This window comes from Vidua chalybeata, chromosome 11 (assembly GCF_026979565.1).
Source record: "Vidua chalybeata isolate OUT-0048 chromosome 11, bVidCha1 merged haplotype, whole genome shotgun sequence".
NCBI classification, from domain to species: Eukaryota; Metazoa; Chordata; class Aves; order Passeriformes; family Viduidae; genus Vidua; species Vidua chalybeata.
In genome coordinates, this window is record NC_071540.1 from 2,452,758 (window position 1) to 2,479,419 (window position 26,662).

The 26,662-nt window shown below is 46.6% G+C and overlaps 1 protein-coding gene across 4 annotated transcripts in view; it reads right to left on the bottom strand.

Annotated features, from left to right (window-relative positions):
• Positions 1-26,662, bottom strand: part of KCTD15 (potassium channel tetramerization domain containing 15) — a 46,834-nt gene extending 20,172 nt beyond the window's left edge. Inside the window, exons 1-3 of one of the 4 annotated variants that reach the window (XM_053952702.1) lie at positions 26,317-26,391; positions 21,232-21,312; positions 20,442-20,617 (exon numbers count right to left, since the gene is read on the bottom strand). In XM_053952702.1, coding sequence (XP_053808677.1) covers positions 20,442-20,605 — 164 coding nt within the window. In that variant the 5' untranslated portion in view covers positions 20,606-20,617; positions 21,232-21,312; positions 26,317-26,391. Of the gene's footprint in view, positions 1-20,441; positions 20,618-21,231; positions 21,313-25,806; positions 26,023-26,316 lie in introns of those variants that run through there. The other 3 variants (XM_053952699.1, XM_053952701.1, XM_053952700.1) reach the window with 3 other exon arrangements.

Sequence of the window (26,662 nt, forward strand, 5' to 3'; positions counted from 1 at the left end):
CTTGTATAATCTGTGTCCAATATTTAATTTCCATACAGGGAGCAGAGTGAGCCAGGACCAACTCCAGCAGTTGCCAGCCTAAGGATGCCAAGCGTGTCTTTGCACTGCCTCCACCACCCTGGCTGGGCCCTGCTGTGCTCACACCATCTGCCCAGAGCATACATCCTCCCAGTCACCTCTTCTTCCTCCTGGCTTGCTCCTGCCCTCCCAGCAAGGGGCTCTTCCCAGCTGCCTGCTCACTGCTCTGCAGTGCTGCCCACCCCAGCCCTCCAGGGCTCCCAGCCCTCCAGGGCTCCCTGCCCTCGGCCACCAGGGCTGGTGTCCAGCTCCAGCCTGGCACCTCGAGCCCCGGCTGGGTGCACTTCTCTGCCTCTCCCGAGAGCCAGAACAGGACCTGTTGATCCCATTCCTAGTGTTTCTTTGTGCTTCTGTTGTTTCTGCTAAAGGCTTTTACATTTTCAATAATGTTACGCCAAAATGCCGAGGGGCGAGTTTCTAGCTTTGTACCAATTTTACCATGATATTAAGATCTTCTTTTATTAGATTAAAAACAAACAACAAAGACAGCCAACCCACATGGACAAAGAGTGCCAGTAAATTCTTTTCTCAGTTTCTTGGGCAAGGAAAGAAGCCCTGTGCTGCCTGCAAGTACCTACAGAAGGCTGCTCCCCCCTTAATCCTAGTGACCAATTTTCCAGCCTGCAGGCTCCCTGCAGCACCTGTGGAGGCAGGAGCACAGAGGGGGCCTGCAGGGCAGTCAGTCCAGCCCCCACAGCAGAGCTCAGGACACACCACCTCCTTCATCAACCCAGCTCCATTTTAGAAGCAGACAGGGCTTTTGGCACCCCCAGCTCCCTCCAGTGCACCTCTGGTCTTCCCTAAGATCACCACTGAGCACAGCTGCGGGTCTGCACATCACACACAGCTGTTGGGGAGTTTCGTGGCACTTTGGGACAGAAAAGTTTTTCGGGTGGGGCAGTTTGCTCTCTGGTTTGGGCCAGTTTAGCTATTTTCTTGACAGCTTTATTTTTAACAGAAAATACAAGTTCTTTCCTAATAAATCTGGTTCCAGAGGTCTTAAGAAGAACACCCAGTTTTGTGGGACCTGTGAGACAACCAGCAAGTGGGGCTGTGGCACCATGAGGCCCTAAGGCCCCCAGGTCCCTCTGCTCTGGGGGCCACTGTGGTCCTGTGATCCCCTGTGCACTGGTCTGGCCAGCGCAGTGACACAGAATAAGCACAACTCTCTATCACAATATTGCACTAAAAGTATTAATTTAAGTAATTACATGATTAATATTTAACTGTTCAGTGATATTCTTGTCATTCATAATTTAGTTGTTTACATTTATTAAAAATTGATTTTGTAGACACTTCTTCTGCCCAATGTCAAATCAGCGGGGAACGCACATTTCAGCAAACTGTCATTAGAACGTGTCTCTTTCCTCATTTTATGGGAGGACAGGGGAAGAAGAGAGAAATGCCTGTCTGTGGGCCCTGCAAACATGGTGGGTCTGTGGTGCACCAGGTGTCCTCCCTGCTGAACCTGCCCTGCGTGTGCCCTCCTGCCCCAGTGCAAACACACAGCGCAGCCAACACGGGCTCTGCAGAGCTCCCTGTGCTTTATGGGGGCTCTCAGCTCTACTTGGCTTTTGGGCCTGGCTGTGGAGCTGGGGAGGAGGAGGTGGCTATGGTAAATGCCACAGAGAGGGAGAAGAGGTGGGACACTGAGCATGACCTGAAACTGCCCTGCAGGACACACCAGCAAAGCGTCCCCGGTGATGAGCAGAGTCCAGTCATTGCTGCTGAGCACAAACAGTGCTGCTTATCTCTCAAATATTTGCTCAAGGTGGGTAGGATAGATACTGTTATCTGCTTGGAAGAGAAAAAATGTCATGAATTGGAGCAGAGGTGCTTGACAGGCCTTGTACTGTGTCTGGCACTGCTGCTCACATAGCTGTGTCTGTCAGGAGGCTGCTCCTTGCCCCGTCACAAGGCTGGCAAAGCACTGTGGAAAGGCTCTCAAGTGCTGTGCCAGCTCTCTGCTGGCACTGCCACAGCCCAGCTGAAGCAGCACAGGCTGAGTGGGCAGTGCACAGTGCTCTCAGACCTTCCCAGTAGCGTTTTTCCTATTTCCATTATTTGTATAAAACTGTTTGGATTTGTGCACAAGCTCCCAGCAAAGCAAACCATAATGGGGAAAGTACCTGCAGCTGCTTTCCCCAGGGAGGTACCTTAAAGCACCCAGCCTGTCTGAAAAGCAGGCCAGGCTGGCCAGAGGAGGACAGGGGTAACCCAGCAGATGGGTGTCTTCTGCCTTCTGGCCTGGCATTAGTTAAGAGAGAGGTGGAAGGCAGTGCCTCTGCCAGGACACAAGCTCCCTCACGCCTGGTGCAGCGAGGAACGTGGCTAAAAGTTACACCTGGCTGCAGGAGGTTTTCTGATCTGCCTCAGTTTAAAACTTCAGCTACAATTAGGTTGTATGGTTGTACCACACCTTCCCTCCCTGCTCTCTGAGCAGTGATTTTAAGCCCTTCTGCAGCTGAGAGAAGCGGCACTGAGGAGAGGCAGGGGCTGCAGCACGGTCAGTGCCCACCCGACCTGGCTGCCCTGTGCTGCAGAAAGCCTGCGAGGCTCCACCCCTGCTGCTCTTGCACTTCAATCCAAGACATCTTCACCCCCAGGACTGCTGCAGGCACTGAAGTGGAAATTACCCTGCTCGGCTTGCAGGGTGTTTTGGCTGGGGAGAATTTTAAGCATCTTTTGTTTGGACAGTGATGAGGAAAAACTGTGTTGTGTGAGAGCCTGAGTCTTAAACTTTGGGTATGAATTGCCACTCTGCAAACTGTGACATCCAGGCAGCCACGTGGGCCCAAAGGCACAGAGAGGTGCCCCAAACAGAGCTCCTGGCAGGTACCAGATCAGGCACCAACTCCCAGCCCCAAGTGCAGTGCAGGCATCAAGGCTGTGGTGTCAGACAGGTCACCCACCACTCCACGGGCTCGAGCAACCCTGCCCACCAGCTCCTCCTCCTCACAGTCCCTCGTGGCTGGGGAAGCAGCTACCCTTCAGCAAGGCAGCTCCGGTGCCAGTGTCCTACAGGATCACTCAGCCCCAGACCTGTCAATCCTGATGGCACCAGTGAGCTACCACAGATGTTCAAAACAAAACTGACCTGTGAGAACAAAACAGAGACACTAAAGCCTCAATTTCTAACAAGAGCATGAAGCAGTACGGTCCAACCTCAGCAGAAAGGTGGAGGAGTGTATTGGGCTGGCATGGCCAAGCTTTGGTAGCAGAGGGGCTACAGGGGTGGCTTCTGTGAGGAGCTGCCAGAAGGACCATGGCTGGCAGAGCCAATCCCTGGCAGCTCCAAAGACTGATGGACCTCTGGCCAAGGCTGGGCCAATTAGAAGTGGTGGTAACACCTCTGGGAAAACAGATTTAAGAAAGAAAAAAAAAAAAGTTACTGCACAGTTGTCATTGTGGCCAGAGAAGAGCAGGGTGAGAACATGTGACAGGAACAATTCTGCAGACACCAAGGTCAGTGGAGGAGGGGGGCAGGAGGTTCTCCAGGTGCCAGAGCTGGGATTCCTCTGCAGACCCTGGTGATGATCACGGTGAGGCAGCTGTGCCCCTGCAGCTCTTGGGGACCCATGGAATGCAGAGATCCACCTCAGCCCCTGGGATCCACAGGGATGCAGAGATCCACCTCAGCCCCTGGGATCCACAGGGATGCAGAGATCCACCTCAGCCCCTGGGGGAGGTGCCCACCCCAGAGCAGTGGGTGCCTGGAGGGGGCTGTGACCCAGTGGGAGACCCAGGGGACAGAGAGGGCCCTGCTCCCAGGCTGGAGCAGCCTGTCCTTGGAGCACTGCACCCCTGGAAAGAGACACCCACTCCTCAGCAGGGCTGGGAGGGCTGTGTGCCCGTGGGTGGGACTCAGGCTGCAGCAGGTCACAGAGAGCTGCTGCTCGTGAGATGGAGCCAAGCTGGAGAAGTTCCTGCAGAACTCTCCCATGGGAGGGACCCCACAGTGCTGCAGGGGAAGAGCCCCTCTCCCTGAGCAGCAGGGGAAGCTCCGGGGGATGAACTGACCAGAAGCCCCATTCCCTGTCTCCCTGTGTCATCAGGGGAGGGGCTAGAGCTGGGAAGGAGAGGGGGCTGGGGGGAAGGGTTTATTTTACTTCTCATTATCCTGCTCTGATTTTGTTAGCAATAAATCCAATTAATACCTCTAATTCCAGCCTGTTTTGCCTTTGATGGTATTTCTTGAGTGGTCTCCCCTGGTCTTTAACTCATGAACCCTCACTCTATTTTCTCTCCCCTGTCCAGCTGTGGAGGGGTGAGAGCACAGCTTTGGTGGTGCCCAGAGTCCAGCCAGGGTCAACTCACTACAAGGAGGTAACTCACAGGGTAACATATTTATCCATCTCCAATTCCTACAGCTCCCTGTTCCTGCCTCCCAGTGCTGATCCCGGAATGCCACAGGAGTTTTTGAGCCATATGCTCACTTTGCCATGCTTCTGAAGGATATTACACTCATTAACTACTGAGCACCTGAAGGAACTGCAGGATCTATTACCTAGATTTAATACTTCATATTTTGCTGTTCAGGCTACGATATCTATTTTTGTTACAGATCAGAGCTAGTCTATAGAGTATCAACATGTATTTTTAAAAGTCAATAATCCATAAAGCACATTATAATCTACCATGCAGAATCATTCTTAGGAAGTTCTGGAAGGATTTTCTTTCTTCTTTCTATGCCACCACTAAAAAAGCAAAATTAGGTGTATAATGGATTTGGTAGTTAAAACAAAGCCATGGACAATTCTGTTTTCTGTTCAGTGTTACTATCAATTAAAGTCCACTGGAGCAACAGGTAATCAAATCCACTGAAGTGGAAATTACCCATTATTTTTGAAATACCACAAAGAATGAGTGAGAGTGAGAGATGCTTGCTGTTTATAGCCTATCTACACATTTAAGACACTTTAGCAGATGACTTTGATATGTAACTTCCTGGAAATGTGTGTGTATTCATAGTTTGATGCACTACACTTATCTCTTAACTTGCAGAAACAGTATCAACTCGACATAAATTAGCAGGTAAGACAAGGAAGTGGAAACACTAATCCCAAGCAGAGAAGCCTGTGTCTTTTCCTGAATGAAAAAAGTCTCTTGGTAGTCAAGAGCCACTCTGACCCTGTATCCCTTCAGCCACACATCCCAACAGCGAGGAGGAGGAGTGCTCAGACAATTACAATGAGCAGAGCAAATACGAAGGGAACTGAGATTGCCATAAGCTCTTCATTCTCACCAGGTTTACAGGGGTATTAACCCTAAACCCTTCACCTGCTGGTGGGATTAGGCCCATCAGCACTGGTCACTCACCCCCAGTTTCTCCCTGGCTGCTGCCACGTGTCCTGTGGGTGATCAACAGGAGCAGAGTGCTGCTTAGCCACGAGCAATGAGGCAGGACACAGCCCTTCACCAGGCTGATGATTCCCATTTGCCTTATTCAAGAGTTTGTCTATTTTATTGTGTCAACAGCTATTAAAATACTTCCCTAAACAAACTTTTCTAGTACGTTCATTGCTGTATCACAAATCCTTTAATTTAATTTGGCACATGCCTACATCCATAGGTAAGGGAAGCAGATACACACACAGAGGACACAGACCTTTTGCTGCACACACATCAGCTTCCCACCACACCTATTTAACTCATCAGTGATGAAAAGCATTTGCTGTGCTCAACAAGGGAAAAAATGTATCTTTCAAATACAGGTACAATTCGCATTTCTTTGTTACAAGTTCCCTACCTGCCACTGACATGGCTCGTTCATCTTTGGCACCAGGGACAGTGACAAAGAGCCTCCCATGATTTATGATGCTTAAGCATCCAATTCCCACTGTTTGGTCTGGCTGAGCTGCTCTGGAGTAACCATGCCCAGGGCAGGGCTCTGACCATGTGTGAGCATCCAGGGCATCCCAATCCAAGCAGAGGCTGCTGTTACTGCAGTGCAAGACAGGCCAGTCCTGCCACCCCTGCTCTAACAAGCACTAACTGTCTGGGGAGAGTGGGAACAGCAGACTTGCATATTTTTAATAAAAGTCACCAAATAATATGAGCCTTCGAAACACAGGATGTGCTTAGGGTAGGAGCTGAATATTATTCTTTCAATGAAATACTCTGAGATCAAGCAACTACACAGAAGTAGTTACACTGCAGGTAATATCCAACTACCTGGGAATTCCTCTCTTTATTTTAAATTGTGGACTTACACTTGAAGTTAAAGAAGAATGTAAGCTGGATTTCTGGTGCTACTGATTTTTTTCCACTATAACATTCTGTTATATGCTATATATAGGCTATTTTTTCTCTACTTGTGCCTTTTACTTCATTCTAATTGAACTTTTGCCTAAATAGTTGGGGAAGATTAAAAACATTAATATAAATCTATATGGTATCCTCTATTATGCCATTGTTCCTGCTGCTCTGATTTGAGGCCTGTGAGGATTCTGGGCCTCTCATGTTTTCTCAACACATAATTTACACTAAATATTGGTAATGAAAATAAACTTAGAACCAAAAATTCTTTAATTTAAACTATAATTCAAAACTAGCATCTTAAGTTTCACAAAGGTTTTCCAAAGATCCCAATCCTGCAAGAACTGCACTGCAGCTCAAACTCCGTGCGAGTTGTAGGCACTCAAGAAAATTAAGTTGTTCATACATGAGAAGACACAAATTTCAAATAAAACACTCCTGCCTGTACAAGTCTTTTCTTGCTATTCCTTAACCATCCCTTTCCCCTAATGATGGTGCTACGAGGGCCCTGGTGAGGGCAGGGCTGCACCAAACACCAGCTCTCTTGCTGCTCTCCTTTCTGTAACTTCCAGTGGAGCATAACGCAGTATGCCACTAAGATTTTCAATCTGACTAAATCTGGACTTACTTCCATTACCAGCAGCCCAGTAGAGCTGGGCGTGCTGGGAGGCTGAGAGCATGCAGCCACTGGTTACATCATAATATAAATGGGCTAAATCCCAAGAGTTCAAGTCAAGAGTGGAACTCCCACTGAGACTCAGTGAAGGCAGGGAAAATTTCAAATGGGACTCATCTCCCTTTCAGGGTGTGAGTCTGGCCCTCCACATCATTTGCATGTGTGGGTGCTGTGAAACCAGGACGTTTCAGCAGGAGAAAGAGGGATGTCACTGACTCAAGGGCTTCACAGCCTTTTACAGAGCACAAATGGTGACACCCAAGAGACTGACTCTGGCACACACTGCTCACACACACAGCTGCAATGTCCAGCCTGCTGGAGTCACAGACCTTCCCTTCTAATCCCAGGCAAAAAGCTGAGCTGTTTTCCTATGATTATCTCCTTTATTTCCAGATGCACAGGAAACAGCTCCCAGGCCCAGGCCTCTGCAGCTCTGCATCACCTGGGCTGAGCAGGGACACCCAGTGACCCTGGGTGCCCACACTGGCCTGTGCTGCACGGGGACATCCCCAGTGCTGTGAGCAGGAATGATTCCAGTCTCTCTGGCTACTGATACATCAGCTTTCTGCTGACAAGCAGCTGCCCCTGAGCTCAGACATTTCCTTCTTCCGCTAAACTGCAGCAGCTCTCCTGCTGTTGACAATAATTTGGAAAGAACCCAGCTTGTCTTACGTTCCTGCTCCATTTGCTTGTCCTGCAGCCCATCCTTGTGTCCTCTAGTGAGTTGAGGACAAAAAACAACACTGATTTTGCCCAGTCCCAGGATGTAAAGCTGCTGCAGCGCAGTGCTGCCCACCTCCAGCACACTCTCACTCTCCAGCTCTGCTCTGGAGCAGACACTGCAGGAACTCACAGGACACTGTCACTGCTCCTATTTCTCTCCAAGCTTGTTTGTGATTGGGAAGTTCCATTCAGCTCTCTCTATCCATATTTTGTTATCACACTTCAAATGATGAATGAATAATGTTTATTCTCTTGTTTATTCTAACTTTTGATTAAGCTGTAACCAATGTATTTTTCCTGGCTGTTCATTTAAAGAAACTGAAGACATCAAGAACAACTTGTTAAAAAGCTATTTTGAAGGGAAAACAATCCCCAAAGCCTACAGAGCTACACCAAGCAGGAACATTTGTGTACATTTTTTGCTGGTGAGCCTGAGCCATTGGCAGATGAGCAGAAAAAAAAAGGAATTTCCAGCAGCTTTTGCACTTCTGCAGCTGGAGAGCAGGGACAGACAGGAAGCAACACACCACCACCATGTCTGCTGGGAAGAGCCCACCCCCACAGCCACATTCCCAAAGAAAGGAGCCCCTGTCTAGGGGCTACAGAATGGAACCACACCCAGGAAGGAGACAGCAATACACCTGCTGCACAGAGGACACCTGCCCTACAAAATTCAGCTTATCAAAAGCTTTAAAATGATAAGTAAACTGTTCACCATTGAGTTCTGATGAGCTACTGAAAGCTGAACCTGACTTTCTTATGTGACTGTAAGACGTTCATTCTTAAATACAATACTCTGGTCATGGGTTTGATTCTGGTTCCAGTGAAGTCAAGCCAAATCATCCCCTGATTTAATTGGAAGCAGAAGTAGGCCCCCATTTTAACCCTCATGCCTGCAAACAGAATACAACTGGATGTGAAATAAAGAAGAAATATGTTTGAAACTGGTATTAACTCCAAGCTTTATTATCCCCCCTCCATAAGACTAAAAAGCAGTCATTGAATTTTTTCCCTCATTCAACAGCAATCTTATGTACTGCTGGCCAAAATTCAGCCCTCATTCCCTCCAAGACAAGACTGGCACCAGCAGAGGACCCAGTTTGTCCACTGTTGTGTACTGCTTCCCTTGGAAGTACCCACATCTGCTCATGGAACTGCATGTGAGTTTTGTAAGGGCAGAGCTCAGTCTGCATTCCCCAAATGCCAAAGCTGCAGCCTTTGGTGTAAATTGCACTGGTACAAATCATTGGCCTAACACAGTATGACACCAAGGAGGTTAAAGAGAGTCCCTGGTTTTCACTGTCCACTTTCTCAGGAGAGATTTGCTGCTGCCAAAGCATCTCCAGACCTAAAGAGATTACCTGCAGCACCGGCAGCAGCTGCACTCCACCAGCAGGGAGGTGAGACAGGAGCTGCCCTGGGCTCTGGGCTCCCCTCAGTGCTGCAGCCTCATGGGACAAACCTCAGTCTCCAGAGCTCACCAGCTGATCCCTTCTGAGTCTCACCAAGAGGAGTGGTGCAAATGCTGCACAGTAACTTCCCAGCAGCCACGTGCAGGACTCCCAGCTTTTGCTTTAGGTGACCCTCAGCAGATAAAAAGCAGCAATTTTGGCTTTTGAACGCATGCCATATTGCAGTAGAGCCAATTTAACACAGTACAGGTAAACACCAAATGCCTCTGCTCTGCCTCTGTGTCCTGGTGCCCAGCTCTGACAGACAGGCAGCTGTCAGTGCCTGCACCAGGAAGGATCACAATCAAGCACACTTGTGAAGCTAAGAGCTGTCCTTCCTGGCTGAGTTTCAAGTGAGAGCAAGTCAGGTAAAAACAAACCCCTGTAAAGTTTTTACAGATGTAATTTCATTTTTAAGCATCAAAAGAATGAAGTACATGCTAACCACAGCAACTGAGCTGAAGGAATAGGCAGTTTGGTGGACAGAGTATGGAGTTTATAATTCTGGAGTTTAATTCCAGCTCTGCAGCTTCTCCCAGCTGTAAATTCGGATTAGGAAAGCCACCAACCTGGTGTAATTCTGTATCAGTGGAGTTATAGTAGCCATGAGAGTGACTGACAATACCTGTCCCTGCCACCAGATTATGCATTTAATGTCAGGACAGCATAAGGGTACTGCAAGGCCTAGGTATGCTCATCAATTTATTAGATTTCACATAACAAAAACTGAGCAAAGTTCATGGGGCTAACAGCAGCACAGGACACAGCCTGCATCAGCTCCTGCCTGGCATCCTCCACACCAGCTTGTTACTCTGTGCTCCAGAGATCCTGCTTCCCTTCTGCTTTCACATTTGAATCCTGTGTTTGCATGCCTGCATATTTCTTCTATTTAAATATGCACTTTGTTCTTCAAGATTTCATTAACCCATGAATAGATTAATTCAGATTTCAGTTATACAGATACAAATGGAACTGCTTCAAAAGCAGCAGAGTCTTTAGGAAGGCCAGGAGAGGTTTGTGCATGCACCTGTAAGGGCAGGACACTGTGTTCACCTGACTGCTGGCTTTACACCCTCAGAAGTGCTTCAGACCGAGCACTGTGGCACCCAGCAGGAGCATCTGCCTGCAGTGCTCAGGTTCTGGTAACTCCTCACCACACAGCACACCAGCTCCATCCCTGCTGTAACTCCACAGAGGACAAGGATTATTTTGGCCAGGTCTATTATTAGGTTCATTTTCTAAAACAATAGGGCTTGTTTTCATTTAAGCTTACAGTAAAACTCTCATTGACTTCATTGGAAGAGAGACGTGGCCCCACACACCAGTATCCAAACCACCTCCATGTATTTCAGTGGAAGGAGGCAAGGAAGTAAAAAGGTCCAATGTAGTTTTAAGTCTTTAGATTTAAATGATCACAAGCATGTAGGTCACAATATGCACACAGAACGGTACCTAGGACAACCACCAGTGGGATCATTAAAATAATTAAGTTAGGCCTAGAGACAAATTCATTTCATAACATGTTCCTTACAAAACAGATACCCCCTTACTCCATAATCCAGGGAGTCTGTTTTATAAACTTCCTAAGTAGTTCATGAAATATCCCCCTAAGCAGACTAGGTCTACTTGCCATTGCAGGGTCTCTATAAATAAAAAGTTTATGAATCAGAAGACAAACACCAGTGATGTGTGCTCAAAAACCAGCTGTGAAGGGGTAACGCCTCGTCAGCTCCAGTGCTGCTGTGGCGAGCTGTGACCTCGGGACACGATTTCCAGTACAAAGCTGCTGAACCTGCCTCTTCACACAGCTCCTCTGCTTGCCATGGGGGAGCTGCATGACAGCACACGAAGCAGCAATCAATGAAGGAGATCCCCCTTTGTTTTAAGCATAAAGATGCTGCATTTCATAGCACAGCATCTTTACAGTACTTAACACCACACTGTTGAGAGGAAAGAGCCTCCACTTGCAGCAGCTAAAAGGAAGTTACTTCCACAGGATCCTGTGGAAATGCTTTCTCAAAATATGCTGCTATGCCAGTGCTTTCCCTCTTACCATCCTGAAACTGACTGCTGAAAAATACTTAAATGATGCTGCTGGTACCAAAGTGCCCTGTCAGGCAAATGATAAGCAAAAGTAGCAACAAAAGAAATGACAAACCAAACTTGACCAACAAGAAACTGAGATAAATACAGAGTGCTAAATGAAGAAAAAAAGTTGATATTTTGGTATCCTTGTCTGCTGGCTTCTCTTTGATTTTTTTAGTAAACCAGACTAGTTTTCAACATGTTACAAGCAGGAAGGGTGGGAATTACTGATGTGGTAAGTGTAACTCAGCTACAGTCATGTTATCATTGCAGAACATGAGAGGGAAGAGCAGAAAACAAGGTAAGGTAGGCTGGGGTTTGCCCCAAAGGTACTGGACATGAACATTCAATGTTCATCTTTTGGATTGCCCTCAGTGGCCACAAGTGCCATCCCTCCTGCCCACAGCCTGCCTGCACCAGCTGCATGACAGGCCTGCTCTTCCTTTTGATAGCTGAGGCAAGGAAGCTGCTGTCTGGGTAGGACTGTGCAATTTTCTCCAATTCAGGGGTTTTGAACAACCTGTGCCAGGCACAGCACCACAACCATGTTATTTCTCTCTGTCATCTGAGTGTTGATTTGCTGTCTGCTCCTCCACAGAAAGAGCTCAGTCTGCCCCTTCCTAGTCACCATAATACCCACTTACATCTCCACAAAGCCCAGGCTGCAAATGTAGAGAGAAAATATAATTTCTGAAAAAACACTCATCAGAGACCAGCCAGGCAGTATTTTCTTGAACATTTCAACTTTTCCAAGTAAACACACAAATAATTTGTTCATCGACAGGACCCAATCTCAGCACCCAACTGCAGTAAGATTTGCACTCCCAAAGGCTACACTCTGCTTTCCTCTCCAGAGCCTGTGGGCAGCTCCCAGTCTGTGCCTGTGCTGGGCAGGGCACTGGTTATCAAGTCCAGGAAGATACAAACACCTTTGTGACAGCAGACAGCTCAGCTCTGCTGTGGCTCCCTACATGCCAGTTCGTAGGTGAGGTGGACACAAACAGGACTTCTGTGTATATAGAACACAAATATAAATTCCTTCCTTCCCACCTCCCTAAATTAATGGGACGCAGGGTTAGGGTTACAGGGATCCTTTACCACCAAAGCTACTGCTCCAGCTGTGCAACAACAGAGGGAACAGGTGGAAATCTGCTACCACAGTGTGCTTCCTCCAGGGGCTCTGACAGCCGCTGCACCCAGGAGTGTCCAGCCAGTGACAGAAACAGGCTATTTAACATCACCATTCCCAGCTGTAAATGCATGCCTCTTACAGATTATTTTTATTTTCCATAGAGACCAAGCCTTGTACTCCTCCTCTGGCACCTGGGACCGGTGCAGCTCAAGCTGTAGCAGCTCTGGTCAGTCCTCCCCCTGCTCTGGAGCTGTGCTGGCTGTGTCCAAGCAGCAACACACAGTGCTGCAGGACACAATGCCTGTAGGAACAAACACTTCACACCTTTCCCAGAGCTTATCAAAGTGCTGCAAGGACTTTGTGTGACCTTGGCCATGTAGCACCTGCCATGAGCTGGCTCTGCAGATGGGGACAGACAGGTTCAGCTTACAGCCCCTGATAAAGCAGACTGGCAAAGGGAGACCCTTTGCTCGCTCCAACTCCTGCTTTAGTAAGTACAACGTCCACAGGCAGACTGGGGGGAAACAAGAGGATGTAAGGGGGAAAAGCCCTCCTCTGGGTTTTTATCTTATGGGTTCAGCTGGTCAAAGCAACCTTAGAAACCAGAGACACATCTGCTCAATGACCAGATAAGAAAAACTCCAAAGATTTATCTCTGAATCTCAAGTGCATGATATGAATCCAAAAACGATGTTAATCTCTGTAAGAATTCATATGTTAATTCAGAAAAACCTCTGGGTTTTGGCTCCTTTCCTTGTTCTCATCTGCAGCACACCCCCAATTGCCTGACAGCCTGGCAGGCTCCCCCCTCGCTGCAGGGCTGCCGCGCTGCTGCGGCAGTGCCCCTGCACCTGCCCAGAACCTGCCCCTCAGAGCAACCCCAGCGTGCAGGGAAAAGACTTGTTCCTGCCTCTTCAGGTGCTCTGCTCGCAAGTCAGTGTCCGGGTGAAGTTCCCAGCAGCTCTAGAATGAAAGAGCTTTGTGCTGCAGCCACGCAGGCACGCTCTGTAGCGCTCTGCCGGAACGTGGGGCGCTGGATCTGCCTCTGGAGCTGCCCTGGGGAGCACACGGCTGCCAGGCTGGGACTGCCAGTGTCACCCCCAGGCAGGGCACTGCACAGCTGCTCTGGGGGGACAGCGCTGCCTCAGAGGCTGAAATGTGCCACTGTGCCCCTCACTGCGGGTGAGGAGGGACTGGGCGCTGCACAGCTGCTGGGTGGGTGGGCAGCACGGAGTGACAGTGGCACGGAGAGACCTGGCCACAGCTGAGGAGGATGAATGCAACTGCAGGGGTGCAGGGGTGCAGGGGTGCAGGAGTGCAGGGGTGCAGGGGTGCAGGGTGCAGGAGTGCAGGGTGCAGGAGTGCAGGGGTGCAGGAGTGCAGGGGTGCAGGAGTGCAGGGTGCAGGAGTGCAGGGGTGCAGGGGTGCAGGAGTGCAGGGTGCAGGAGTGCAGGGTGCAGGAGTGCAGGGGTGCAGGGTGCAGGAGTGCAGGGTGCAGGAGTGCAGGGTGCAGGGGTGCAGGGGTGCAGGGGTGCAGGGTGCAGGAGTGCAGGGTGCAGGAGTGCAGGGTGCAGGAGTGCAGGGGTGCAGCAGCACGGGGCTGACAGGAGCCTGCGCTGTCCCAGAGAGCCAACCCTGCTCCAGATGGGGATCCTTCCCTCACCTGTGCCGTGCTTCCACAGCCACCAACACTCACTGCTCAGGAACACATCTGGCTTCACCCCACTTAACCTGTCTTGAGCAGAGGCCTCGTTTAATCACTGATTTACACCCTAACTGCCAGCATGGGGTAAGTGACAAAATTTGCTAATTGGACGTTGTCTTCAGGCAATAACCTCAATAATACACAGACTTGATGGAAAATTAGCAAATAAATTATTTTAAGACTGACACTGAATACATGAGCAAGATATACGAGATGTTCTCAGTTCTGCTAAATCCAGAGAATTATATATTCTAAATATATCCAAATTAAGAATTTCCCTCCTCCCTCCCAAGAAGTGCAGAGTGGGGCCCAGTACGGAGCCCTTCAGGTAAAGGATGGTGTGGGAAATCTGTCCAGCAGATCTCAGGAGGTGTGTCTGAGCTGTGACAGCACTGCATCCAGCTGCACAGGGTCAGGAACCCTGTTCCATCAGGGAAAACAGAGGGGTCCTCAAACTTGGAGCAGAGAATTCCCCTGAACTCAGTCCAGGCTGGTGTGGATGCAGAGGAGGGGGGAGAAGCAGATCTCAGGTGTCAGTGCTGAGCTCCAACAACCAGAGAGATGGAGGTGCTGGAGGAAAAGGCAGGTGAATTAAACCCCAGCGATACCCAGAGAGTAGCTGGAATCAGAACACTTGGTAGGAGAGCTTGTCTAAGGGGGGATCAGAAGAATGACAATGTGTTTGACAAGAAACATTCAGAGAAGACACAAGCTTTAGGGGACTCCTTTGTAAATCATCAAAAAAGTCCATGGGTTTAGAGGAAAGAGAGGCAGGGATATGCCTGGAAAACTACTGTCTTGCAGAGAGGTCATTAGTTCCTGAACCAAATAATAAAACCTGTGCTGGTTTTCCTTGGAGGGCACAGGCTCCAGAATTGGGGTGGCAGAGCCCAGTGCCCAAGAGCTGAGATCAGGAGGGGCTCTGTGCTGCACTGCCTCAGCTGCCCTGGGCCATTTCAATGTATCATGTTGTTAGCTTCATTGTAATGTTATGTTTTCTTATTCCATTGAGTTAATTAAGAACAATTTTCTGTTAGGATTCATTTCTGTTAAGTTTGATTGTTCTTTAGTTTATTCAGGGTCAGGTCTAATTCTTATTCATTTTAAGATTTTATGTTTTATTCCATTTTATTAAGATCAATTTTTTATTCAGTGTCAGTAATGTTATCTTTATGTTTTCTTAAGCTTATTTTGGTAATATATATATAACATATATACACTCTGTATGTGTACATGTACTTTAACAAGTATATCCTTGATTTTTAAATATGCTTACCTAAGTTCAATTTAAAGAAAATTTAAATTTAAATAAATGATGTGGCCCATAAAATAAATAAATCAATAAATGATAAATTTACTGGAGAAACTAAAAAGGGTATAAAAAGTGTATAATGGTGTCACACTATAACACCAAATAACTCACACACAGACACTAGATGCAAAAGGGGGAAGAAACAAACTGAAAGAGAGGATTTTATTTTCTGAGTCTACTATATATAGAATAACAAAAATGACAGTGGATTGGAGGGTGAAATTGCCACCTCTCCAACCACACTGGTTAAACCAACAGTCCATCAATTCTCTCCACCCACAAAGAAGAATGCAAAACAATCATTATTTACGTGAACAGTGTGAGAAAATTCAGTAGAAATATGTCAACATCAGAAAGCATAGAAAACTTTTAAAAGAACTTTAAAACTCTCCAAAGAAGAAAGCAACATTATGGCTTTAGGAGCTCACTCCTGCCAGGGGGAAAGGCTGGGAGCAGAGCTCCCAAACCCCCAGGGAGGCTCTCTGGGCTCTGTGCACCCACACTGCTCCCACCTGGACAGTGGCACTGCCATGGAAATCATTCCTGCTCCCCTTTGTCATAAGTAATGTCACAGAAAGCATCAGCTTTATAGCACATGGAAGTATCCTAAACAGAGGGTTATACACAAACTAGCCAAGAATGGAAGGTAAATATATTTACCTTGTACAGCAGCACAGCTCAGAGAGAGCTCACAGCAATTCTCTGAGATAAAAACACTTCAGGACTGTGAAAAGGATAGGCTTCTGACAAAAAAATCTTCTTCTGCTTTCTAAAAAAAAAATTCAAAGTGGTATCAAAATTTCCAGTGAAATCAAGAAGCTGGGGCTTGCTGTGGTCTAGAGGGATTTGGAGGTTCTACTTCTTTTCTGCTTGAAGTCAGTGAGATGTCTGCCAGAGTTCAGTGGGAATAAGACTGGGGGATCTGGCAATGCCTTTGGATATTCCTGACTGCACATAAGGAGCTTGGACTTTGGTGCAGGTTTGTTTTCTGAATGTAAAAATTGTCTCACTCCGTTGGATAAATACAATTTGCAACTCACTTTGTAGATATGCTAGAGGTTTTGCAGCCTTTACAATCTGTCATATAAATCCACATTTAAGTGTCAATGTGTGAAGGGGCTGCTTTAGAGGTCCTCTGGGTGAAGACAGGAATGAAATTTCCAGAGCAAATGCTACAAAGATGAATAATTTCTCTACTTAGCCAATTATTATAGAAAAAAGATGCTGATGGTAAGAGTCAGTAGAATTCAACAGAGTTTTTTTTGTTTGGTTGGTTGTTTTGGTTTTTTTTTTTAACCTGCAATTCAGAACTACAAGATCTGGGAGTTTAAGTAGGAGAATTTGCTGAAAACAAACTACAGATCCAGGTACACAACATCAACCTCCTTGTACCTTCAAAGCTTATCAACTTTAATGACAGTTTTGGGTATGCATGGAAAGTGATCACAAGTAGGTACAGGATGTGAGAATAATAATATTATTTGTGAGGTAATTTCTGAGACCACCATCATTACGCTGTTGTTGATCACAGTTTCTTTTTATGTTTCTCGTTTCCCTTGCCTTTCACCCTCGGAAAGGCCAGCTTTTTTTTTTTTTTCTTGTGTGTGGTTTAATTCAAAAAGCCAGCTGGAAAGGTGTGCAAGAGTAGTGGGTGAGTCTGAGTGGTTCAGAAGCCACCTCTGACAGTGGCTGTTTAACCCTCTTCTCTTTTGTCACAGCCAGTTGTGCCTGCTCAAGTTTTCTCCTCTTAAGAGAATTTATGTGGGCCATAAAAATTTACGGGAAAGAGGACAGCTACCCTCTTTAGTGCCTAATCTGGCACCCTTTACTTATGCAAATTTCATCAATGGACAAATGCTCTGATCACAGCAGCTGCACTAATACAAACAACATCAAAGATGCTCTGAAACAACTCTGGGATCTCTGAAATGCAAGATTTGGCCTCTGGCTCCACACTAACAGCCATTCAGTAACCTGAGTGAGATTTCCCCAATATGATCCTTTTCCTCCCCAAAGCAGAGCCAAGCACACACCTAAGGTGGGCAGAGCCCAGTCACTGCTCTCAGAGCAGACAACAGGAAACAGTCACTGCTCTCAGAGCAGACAACAGGAAATGCACCACGCTGCCAGGTGTCACCTGTGCCACCCCAGGTGCCACCTGTGCCACCCCAGAGGGTGACTGCAGCACAGGCATGGCAGGAACTGGTCACACCTACACGTGCTCCTGCTGGGGCTCACCTGGCCAGCTGCTGGGAGCTCCTCCCTCTCACTGAAGTCAACATGAACTGAGTTCGCTCAGGACCTCCCCAAAACATTGAGGAAGTTCCAACACGACTTGGGTGATTTGTTTTTTCCATCAGCATGTGATGTTTCTGTGCATGCACACCTGTTTATACACATGCTCACAATCCAGGTGTCCTTAAAAACCCAAGTACAGTATATGCTAAAAAGCTACAAGCTAGAAGCTCTTTGGGATCTGGAGCACAGAGAAAGCAATAGAAATTGTAAAACAAATAAAAAGGAAGTTAATTCTCACAGTTTTCAATTTCAGTGAGCACAAACTATTTTATGTGACTGCAGCTAAGATTTAGCAAAGCATTTCAGCATATGCTTCTATCTTTTGCTGAAATGAAATCTACAAATTAGTGGGATTTCTTGGATGTGAAGCTTTTACACTCAGGCTCACACCAAGAGTTTAACACGCTGTCCAAAATAACCCAGACAGCTCTGCACGTGGCTCAGCGCGGCCGTGCCTCTCCACGTGGCCACACGTTACACCTCTGGCAGGAGCCAGCAGTGCCCTGGCATTATTGCCAGATGTTTTGCTCTGAAGAGCTCTCTCTCCTCCTGCCCTGTGAGAGACCTGGGAATCCTCTCCCAGCCCCAGCACTGCAAAGCCATATGGAAAACTCCCAACGGGGCAGGGAAGCTGCACCAGGAGCTCCAGCCATCCTCATGGAATAACTGCAACTATTTTGCCTCAACCAGGAATGTGAGCAGGCCAATGAGGGACTCAGTGATGGGCTTACAACTAAATCTACTACACAGCACTGCAGAAAAAACAACAATATTAAAAAAAAAAAAAAAAAGATAATAAATAAGATACAGCCTTCACCCAGTTTCATAATGTATCAAGCAATATGTCCTACTTGGGCTGCTGGTGAAGGTTTATCTTTTGCTACAAAAATAATGTCATCTCTAGGTTTCATCCTGGAAGCTCTCACTTCAGTCAGAACTGAAGTTTGAGCAGCTGAAAAAGCATTCAAGCCTTCTAAGATAACATGGCAATATAAACGAAAGGCGGTACACAGCAAAACATCAGGCAGCATGTAAGCTCTGGTCAGTTTTGTACTTTGTACTTTCAAAATCCGAAGAAATATGCTTTTGTTATTTATCAAGCAGAAAAAAAAAATTGGTTCAGTACTCTATTCTCTTGAAATAAAATCTGTGAATTTATGTATATTCTCCCAAAGCTTCCATAACTGAAGCTTTTATTAAGTAAGTTTGATGTGGGGCATATTTTAAAAATAGCAGCAATATTTTAAAATGCGGAAACAGATGCGTCACTCTATTACAACTGCTGAATCTTCACGGTAATTTTTAATACTACGAAGCATTTGTATGCTTCTCCATTATAAATTTCTCTTCACTAAACAGATTTCTTCTCTATGATTAAAGTAGTACCACAAAGACATTATTAAACAGACCTGTCCAAAAAAACCCATACTGTTTTGTTCCGACCATAAAATCTAGGTATTTTAATAATTGGGTTTTTTTCAATGGAGAATTTCAGCAGCTCAGTTTCCTTGGAATGAAATCACAACCATATGCTTTATGATATTAGAGGCATTTCAAGGTGTCTCTATAAATGTCATTTATTGCTTGGGAACCTGCCAAATCTGCAAAACCCCTTAGTTCTTTTAAAAGAAAAATCTTCAGATGGAACTAGCACTTTATACTGGTTGTCATACCAAAAAAGAAAAAAAATCTCTCTATCTTACGGAATACTGGCCATGCAAGTAGCAAAACCTCTGGCAAAAAAAACCTGAGCTTTGGCTTGCTTTGGAGCCAAGAGTGCACTGGGCACCCTGGCCCTATACTCACACTCACACTCACACTCACACTCAGCCCTGGAACTCACCCTCTGCACCCGGAGCAGCCTCAGCGACCAAAAGCTGCACTGCTTTAGTGGCCATAGCTGTAAATCAGAATCTGGCCATAGCTGTAAATCAGACTCAGGCTCCTCTCAAGGTCCTGCTCCCACGAACGGGCTTTCACCCCTCACAGAGCAGTGCCCTGCACGCTGCCCACGATCCCCTGCCCTCCGTGGTGCCCACAGCCTGCAGGACTGGCAGCTGGGCAGACAAGAGAGACTCCCTGTCACACACAAATACCATCTCATGCCACATCTATTCCTAACTATGCATATCTGGAGTCTGTCCTGAGATAATTCTGGCCAGATCTACATAAATCTTGCCAGCCATGTCAGCAACCTGTCCAGCACAAGGCAGTACATTCAAACACACGGGAATTTCATCCAGCCTGTACCTGCAGCAGCCAGAGTGGGTCAGCCAGACACTGCCCAGAGGAACTGACTGCTGAGGCACACAGCTACCAGCGAGGTCAGGATTCTGCCTGGCCAACAGAAGCATCCATTAGTCCCATAGTAGTAGAACCATTCTTTCTACTTGAGGAAGAAAAAAACAATTCCCCCCCCCCCCAAACCTGAAAGAAACAAGTTTCCTGGTACAGCTGGAGATAATCTAGGGCAGCACACCAACAGGTGCTTCAAACATATCAGCAGAGCTCAGAAGACGTTGAGAGAGAAAATTAATAGACTCTCTAAATAATATATAAATTGTACAGGCCTTTTTTTCTGCAGAACCCCAGTGAAGTTACTGTATAAATCAGGAACTGAATTATTCATAAGCGGGGAATATATAATAAATCGTACTTCGCACTGAAATATTCCTCACAGGTACCCGCAGTGAGCAGCGAGCCTGCCAACACCAAGGTCTCACCTGGAGTCTGGGTACTTGGTCAGGGTGGCCAGGCTGCTGGTGTACATGTGTCCTCCTACATCGATGTGCACGGGAGCGTTGGACTTGGTGAGTTGAGCTGGGAGAGGAATTCCTTGAGCAGCCAGAGGAGAAACCGGGGAGCGTGTCAGAGACAGACGGGACATGCTTCTTCCCTCCTGCAGCAGGGAGGCAAAAAGAACAGTTTCTCTTAAATGTAGCACTGTGTTACCTTTCTTTCCAGCGTGATCACAGATCTAATCAGATCGTTTTTGCATCTGCCTGATCACATATTCAGCTAACAAATTATTGCCACTGCTGTAATTAAGTGTATTTGCATCATTTTCTTCTAAGTACCAGAGGGGAAGAGAAAGATGCTTATTAGCAATAAGAAATCAAGAAAAAAAATTTCAAGGTGTCAGCCTCAAGGGGCATAAAACAAACTGCAAAATTCTAATTAAAGGTCGTGGGCTTATGTGTTAGATGTGAAATATCCCCTGACAAACGAATAACCAATTTGTGAATTGGGATTCAGGGGGTTTTTGCAAGTTTGTCTCAGTAACAAGACACCTCTAAATTAGTGACTTCCTCAGTACCTAAGGCATTTAGTTTATACATGTAGTAAATTTCACTTCAAACTAAGATCAATTTTCTGGCTTATTTTCAATAATTGTGAAATAAATGGATAATTTTCAGTTAAACCTTAATATTAGACCTAAACAACTAATAAGCTTTCAAACTGAAAGCAATTAATATCTGGAAGCAGTGAAAACAAAAAGATAAGTAAACTGACCCATGCATTTAGGACAAGAAAGTATTGAATAATCCAGCACGTGAAATCATAAATTCCACAATCCACCAAATGTCTCCTGCCCTAAAAATATTGGAAAATTAGTGAAATTACTGAACTGAATAAAAAAAAAATCAGCAAAACCAAAGCTAAAAATACTGAAATGCCTTAAAAATGGACAGGACAACCAAGCAAAAGAAAAATTCTCAATTCTCTTCTTAAGAAAAGCACAGCTTATTCTCCACAAAACGTTTCTCAAAGCTGATCTGAGTTCAATCGGTGCAGACGGCACACAGGTCAAACAGAAAAAAACCCTTCTAGGAAAGTTTAAGAAAATGTACATCCATTCTCCCCCTTATGGGGAAAGCAACACATGCAAAACATTATAGTTGAAGACATTTCTGAATATAATCTAATTTTTCTGGTATTTTGTAATTCAAGCATGCTACCAAGCACCCAGGCTCTTCCTTGCATCTGACAAGCACTTTACATGCAGCATTGCAAAGTGAATTTCTATTTCTCCCACATTACTTTGACAACATTTCTTAGAAATCTAAAGCTGTTCTTGCCTTTCTCTTAGCAGTATTTTGCACAAGATGCCCGACTACGCCACTTGATGAACATAAACCAGCAACATTCCTTGTAAAATAATTTCCAAGCTATAGAGAAAGGGACTGAAAAATCTTAACAAATCTGAACAGCTTCACAAAGTCATCACAACATCTCCATTTACTGTATTTCATCTTGGTTAGCTCCTAAGGATTTCTTGCATCTACAGCACAGGAATACATCACCCCATTATGAATCCACATCCTTGTCTCTTCAGAGGCTGGATGGACATCTGCACTGAGCACGAAGCAAATGCCAACTCTGTCCTAGGACTTCTGTGTCAGCCGATGCGAAATTGGGCATTAACATTTTCACTACAGCACCACCTTCAAGGAAAGTGACTGAATCCTTTCATGACTGAAGATGTTGCTTTCTTGTTTCCCACAAGAGCTTGTTGTGGCCAACCTCCAGTAAATATGTCATACAGCATAAATAAAACACCTAACTTTCAAAAACAACTTAGTATGTAAGTACCTGCAGTATTTTAGCAACATGTTTAGTGATCTGTCTGCCAACACAGACAAAGGTTGCTGGTTTTTTTCCTTACCAAAGAGCACTGTAAACTCATGTTCAGTCTCTACTCCTCCACTTAAATAAAAGGGTCAGAAGATCCAGGCTGAATGTCAACCCTGTCTTTGTTCAGACCCCAACCATTTTCACTAATGATAAAGGTACAGACCTTGCACGGTACAGGGCCGCCTTAGAAATAAATCTCACGCAGTTTCACAAAACAAGAGTCTAATTAGGGCTCATCTTCACCCCTTGTTACAATTTCCAAATGAAATCAAAGGACTTCCAGTCCTCTGTAAATGTGTCTTACATTTAACCATTTGTCTTGAAATACAGACATCAATTTTAAAATATGCACAGATAGCTAAAGATCAAGTGATATGAATCTATTTGTGCATATTTAAACACTGCTGCTATCTTAGGATTTTGTTTAATGTTAGTATACCAGTAAATTCCTTGATCTGTAAAGACTGAGATTCTCAGTGAGGCCATACTCACACAGTAGATATTTAATTTATACTATTCACTGGAGGGACCTTTTGAACAATCCTCTGCTTTTGGCATTTCTCAGCTAGAGCATGTGTTGAAAAAACACTTAATTATAGAAAATCACTGGAAAGCTAAAATAGTTCTCAAACTTTTATGGCTTTTCTTACTTACTGAGGGTGCCACTGGCTTTTGAGGGGAGAGGAGGAGAAGGGGAATTCAAACACTGGCTGGAGAGGATTCATATTAAAAAATGAATCCTAGATTTTTATTAAAATTGTGGAGTTCAATCATTTTTGTATGAGCAAATTATCAAGAGGCACGATTGCTAAGCACTACTGCTCCAAAAAAAAAATACCCCCTGTTTCATAAGGTACCATAACCCTATTTCTAATGACTCCTTCCTCTTCTTAATGTAACACACAGCAAAAATTCATCACACTGAGTAATGTACTTATTTTATGCACAAAGCAAAATCCTAAATGTATTTATCCAGTGGAAGTCTTTATGCACATATTTTCTAATATGGATGAGAAAATTAAAACCTTAAGGGTAAATATCACAGAAACACTAACAAACTTCATTTATTAAACCATGTAAAATAATCCTTGCTCTTTAGTTGCCTACAACAGGATACAGCATCCCAACTAGTGGCACAGGCAATAACCCTGCTCTAATAAGTAACACAGGAACCTGCTGAAGGCAAAATCAATAGAGCCTGATTCCCAAATTATGTGAATATTTAGTTTTTCAAACATTACACACCAAGATCTTTCAGAGCCAGCTTATCTCTTTCTGCCTTCCTAAGCTAACTGCTTGTAAAAACTATTTGCCCATGCAAAGTGAAATAATCACAATGCCATGCTCATTTACACACAAAATGATTTTGTGTCCCATTGTGCTCACAGTTGTTCAGCTCTCTAGGGGTGATTAAACTAGCTATGCTGCTACAGCTTGAGATGATTTCACTGAATCGTTTCTCCATGAAGTTGCTTCTTTGCTAAGCTGTTATTTTAACCATAAAAGGTAAACAGAAGGCAGTTGTAAGAGCTCCATTCAGCTCCGTGCCCAGGGCTATAACCCTAGGGCAGAGAATGCTGAAAGACTGCAGAATTTTCCAGGGTGTTGCCTTTCTTGCTCTAAAGCCTTCAGGAATACTGTTCATTTAATACACACTCTAGATGATACATTTCAGATCCTACTAAAAGAAAGACTTCAAAAGTGTAAGAAGTTTTGGGCGGATGAAGCTTTCCCACCTCTGCACATAGCTTGGGGCCATGGTAACCAATACTGCTGTTGATGTTGGGAAAATACAGGAGAAATAAACTGCACAGAGCAGAGCAGACAGATAGGGACAAGGGAGGTGAAAGGTTGCAGGAAAGAAACAGGCAGCAGTCTGGAAGGGGGAACGGGAAAAAAAGGAAAATAATAAAAAAGGAGGCGGCTCTGAAGGAGGGACAAAGTTAAATCAAGGAGCAGGCACTTAAAAGACTACAGATGGGAAGCAAGACTAATTAAGGATGTAAAAGCGCTTTGTTTCTAAAGTTTATTGTTGCCAGGATAAAAATTAATTGAAACTAATGCTGTTATTCACTCGTGCAGTTTAATTCCTTCATGCACATTTAAGACGTGACATGAAAACGGCAGGTTTACGGACCTGCCATGGAGCTGCTCTCCCGGGGAGCCGGGCTGGGGGCGGGCCGGGCCGCAGCACCCGGGCCCGGCTGCGCCCCGGGCTGTGGAGCCTCGGGGAAGCTGCTCTTCCTCCGCAGGGACCTTCATTTCTGTACCAGCACACCCACTAGGGGTAAAGCCACCCAGTGCATCCCCCCGACCGCCCCATCCTCGGCACTGCGGGCCACAAGTTCCCCCGGCAGTGCCGTGACTCCGGGGCAGCGTCTGCGTCCCCGGGCTGCGCCCGGCGCTGCCGGAGGGGCACAGCCACAGACTGGGCAATTACCTTTGTCTGCCTACACAGGCACGGCGACCGCTCGGGTCTGCCTCCAGAGCCACTCCGAGACAACTCGCTACGCCGTGCTGCCAGCCCAAAGACAAAGGGGGGCGGGGGGGCTACAAACCTTGGGCTCGGTGGCTCCAAAATTAAAAGTCCATAAACATTTGCACACACCTCCACGCTGCTTTACTGAACACTGCACCGAGACACAGAGGAGATCGTGCCCAAAACTTTTGCGGGGGGGGGAGGGGAGCAAAGGGGGAACTCCCTCTGGAGCTCTGGTTGCCTCCCCCCCACCCAAAAAAAAAAAAAGAAAAAAAAAGAAGGAAAAAAAAAAAAAAGGAAAGGCTTTCTCCTTCCTCCCCCTCTCCCCCCCCTCCGCAACCCGCCTCTCTCTGGCAGACTCGAGTCTATTTAGTGCAAGTTTCACGTCACCCAAATGCTTTTCCCTGCTGATGGTCAGGGAAATCACCAGCCAGCAACGCACCCGGTCACTCAACTTCTGCCTTTTTCTTTTGAACACACTGTATGCCCGAAGGTAAAATTCAACCAAAAAAAAAAAAAAAAAAAAAAAAAAAAAAAAAAAAAAAAAAAAAAGGCACAACATGGCGTCCTTTACTTATTCCCACATAACAAGAAAGATGTCTTAGATGAATGCAAGAAAAAAAAAGTCAAGCCCGAATCCCCGATCCTGCACATTTTCCGCGCAGCCAATGGTGGTGAGCATTAGCCAGGCTAATGTATTAATTTTGCAGAAGTGTGCCACATCGCATGCAGGAGCAGGAATGCAAACTATAGCCTAGAGTGGTTTGAAGTCTACCCCAAACCAAGCCTTCCACTCTCACTGGCGCCAGAGTTTCATTCACAGCCCGCCCGTGCTTTCCATACGCGGCGCTCCCCATTGTCGCCCGCCTTCCCTTTGTGCCGAGCCGCCCCGCCGCCAGCCCCCGCGCCCCGGCCCGCGCACCCCCGCGCCGCGCCGCGCTCCCGCCCGCCCGAGCCCGCGGCTCCGCGTGTACCATGCGAACGCGCGGAGCGAGCCGCGCTGCCTCCGCCGCGCTGGGGCTTGGCCGTCTTCAGAGCCGGGGCCGGGGGGGCACTGGGAGCGCGGGCACCCCGGGCCGCGGGGCTCCGCCGGCGCTGCCCATGCTGGAGCGGAGCAAAACAAAACATACACACGCACGCACACACACACACACACACAGACACACACAGACACACGCACACACGCGCGGCGCTACCAAAGCGGGGCGGCTGCAAACGGGTCCTGTAGCTTTAAAAAAACACCCCTCCGCCGCTGCTCCCCGGAGCCGGCAGCCGAGTGAGTTTGAAGAGGCACTTTCCAAAAAAAAAAAAAAAAAAAAAAAAAAAAAGAAGGGGGGGGTAAAAAAAAAAAAAAAAAAAAAAAAAAAAGGAGCGCGAGCAGGCGCGAACCGCGGTGCGAGGCACGGCGCGGCGCGCACGGCGCGCTCCGGCCCCGCACGGGCGGGCGCACGGGCAGCTGCGGGAGCCGCTGCCGAGGTCCTTACCTTGAGCACAGAAGAGATCTGCGAGCCCCCCTTTGGCTTTGGGCTCTGCCGGGGCTGTGTGTGGATGGGCTCAGCTTTTTGCTTTTATTACTGTCTTTGCTCCGCAGATCCTGCTGTGATTATTATTATTTTTAAAGCTTCTCTGTCTCCTCTCTCTTCCCCTGTTTTTGTTGCTTCTTTTTCTATTTATTTTGTGCCTGTGTATGTGTGTGTGAAAGGGGGGGGGGGGGGAAAGCCTTTAAATGAAACTGCCGAGGCTGTTATGAGAAGAAAGGCAATAATCCCGTCTCTAAATAACAGAGGGAAGGGAGAAGAGGAGGAAAAAAAAGCGAATTCTTGCTCAGGG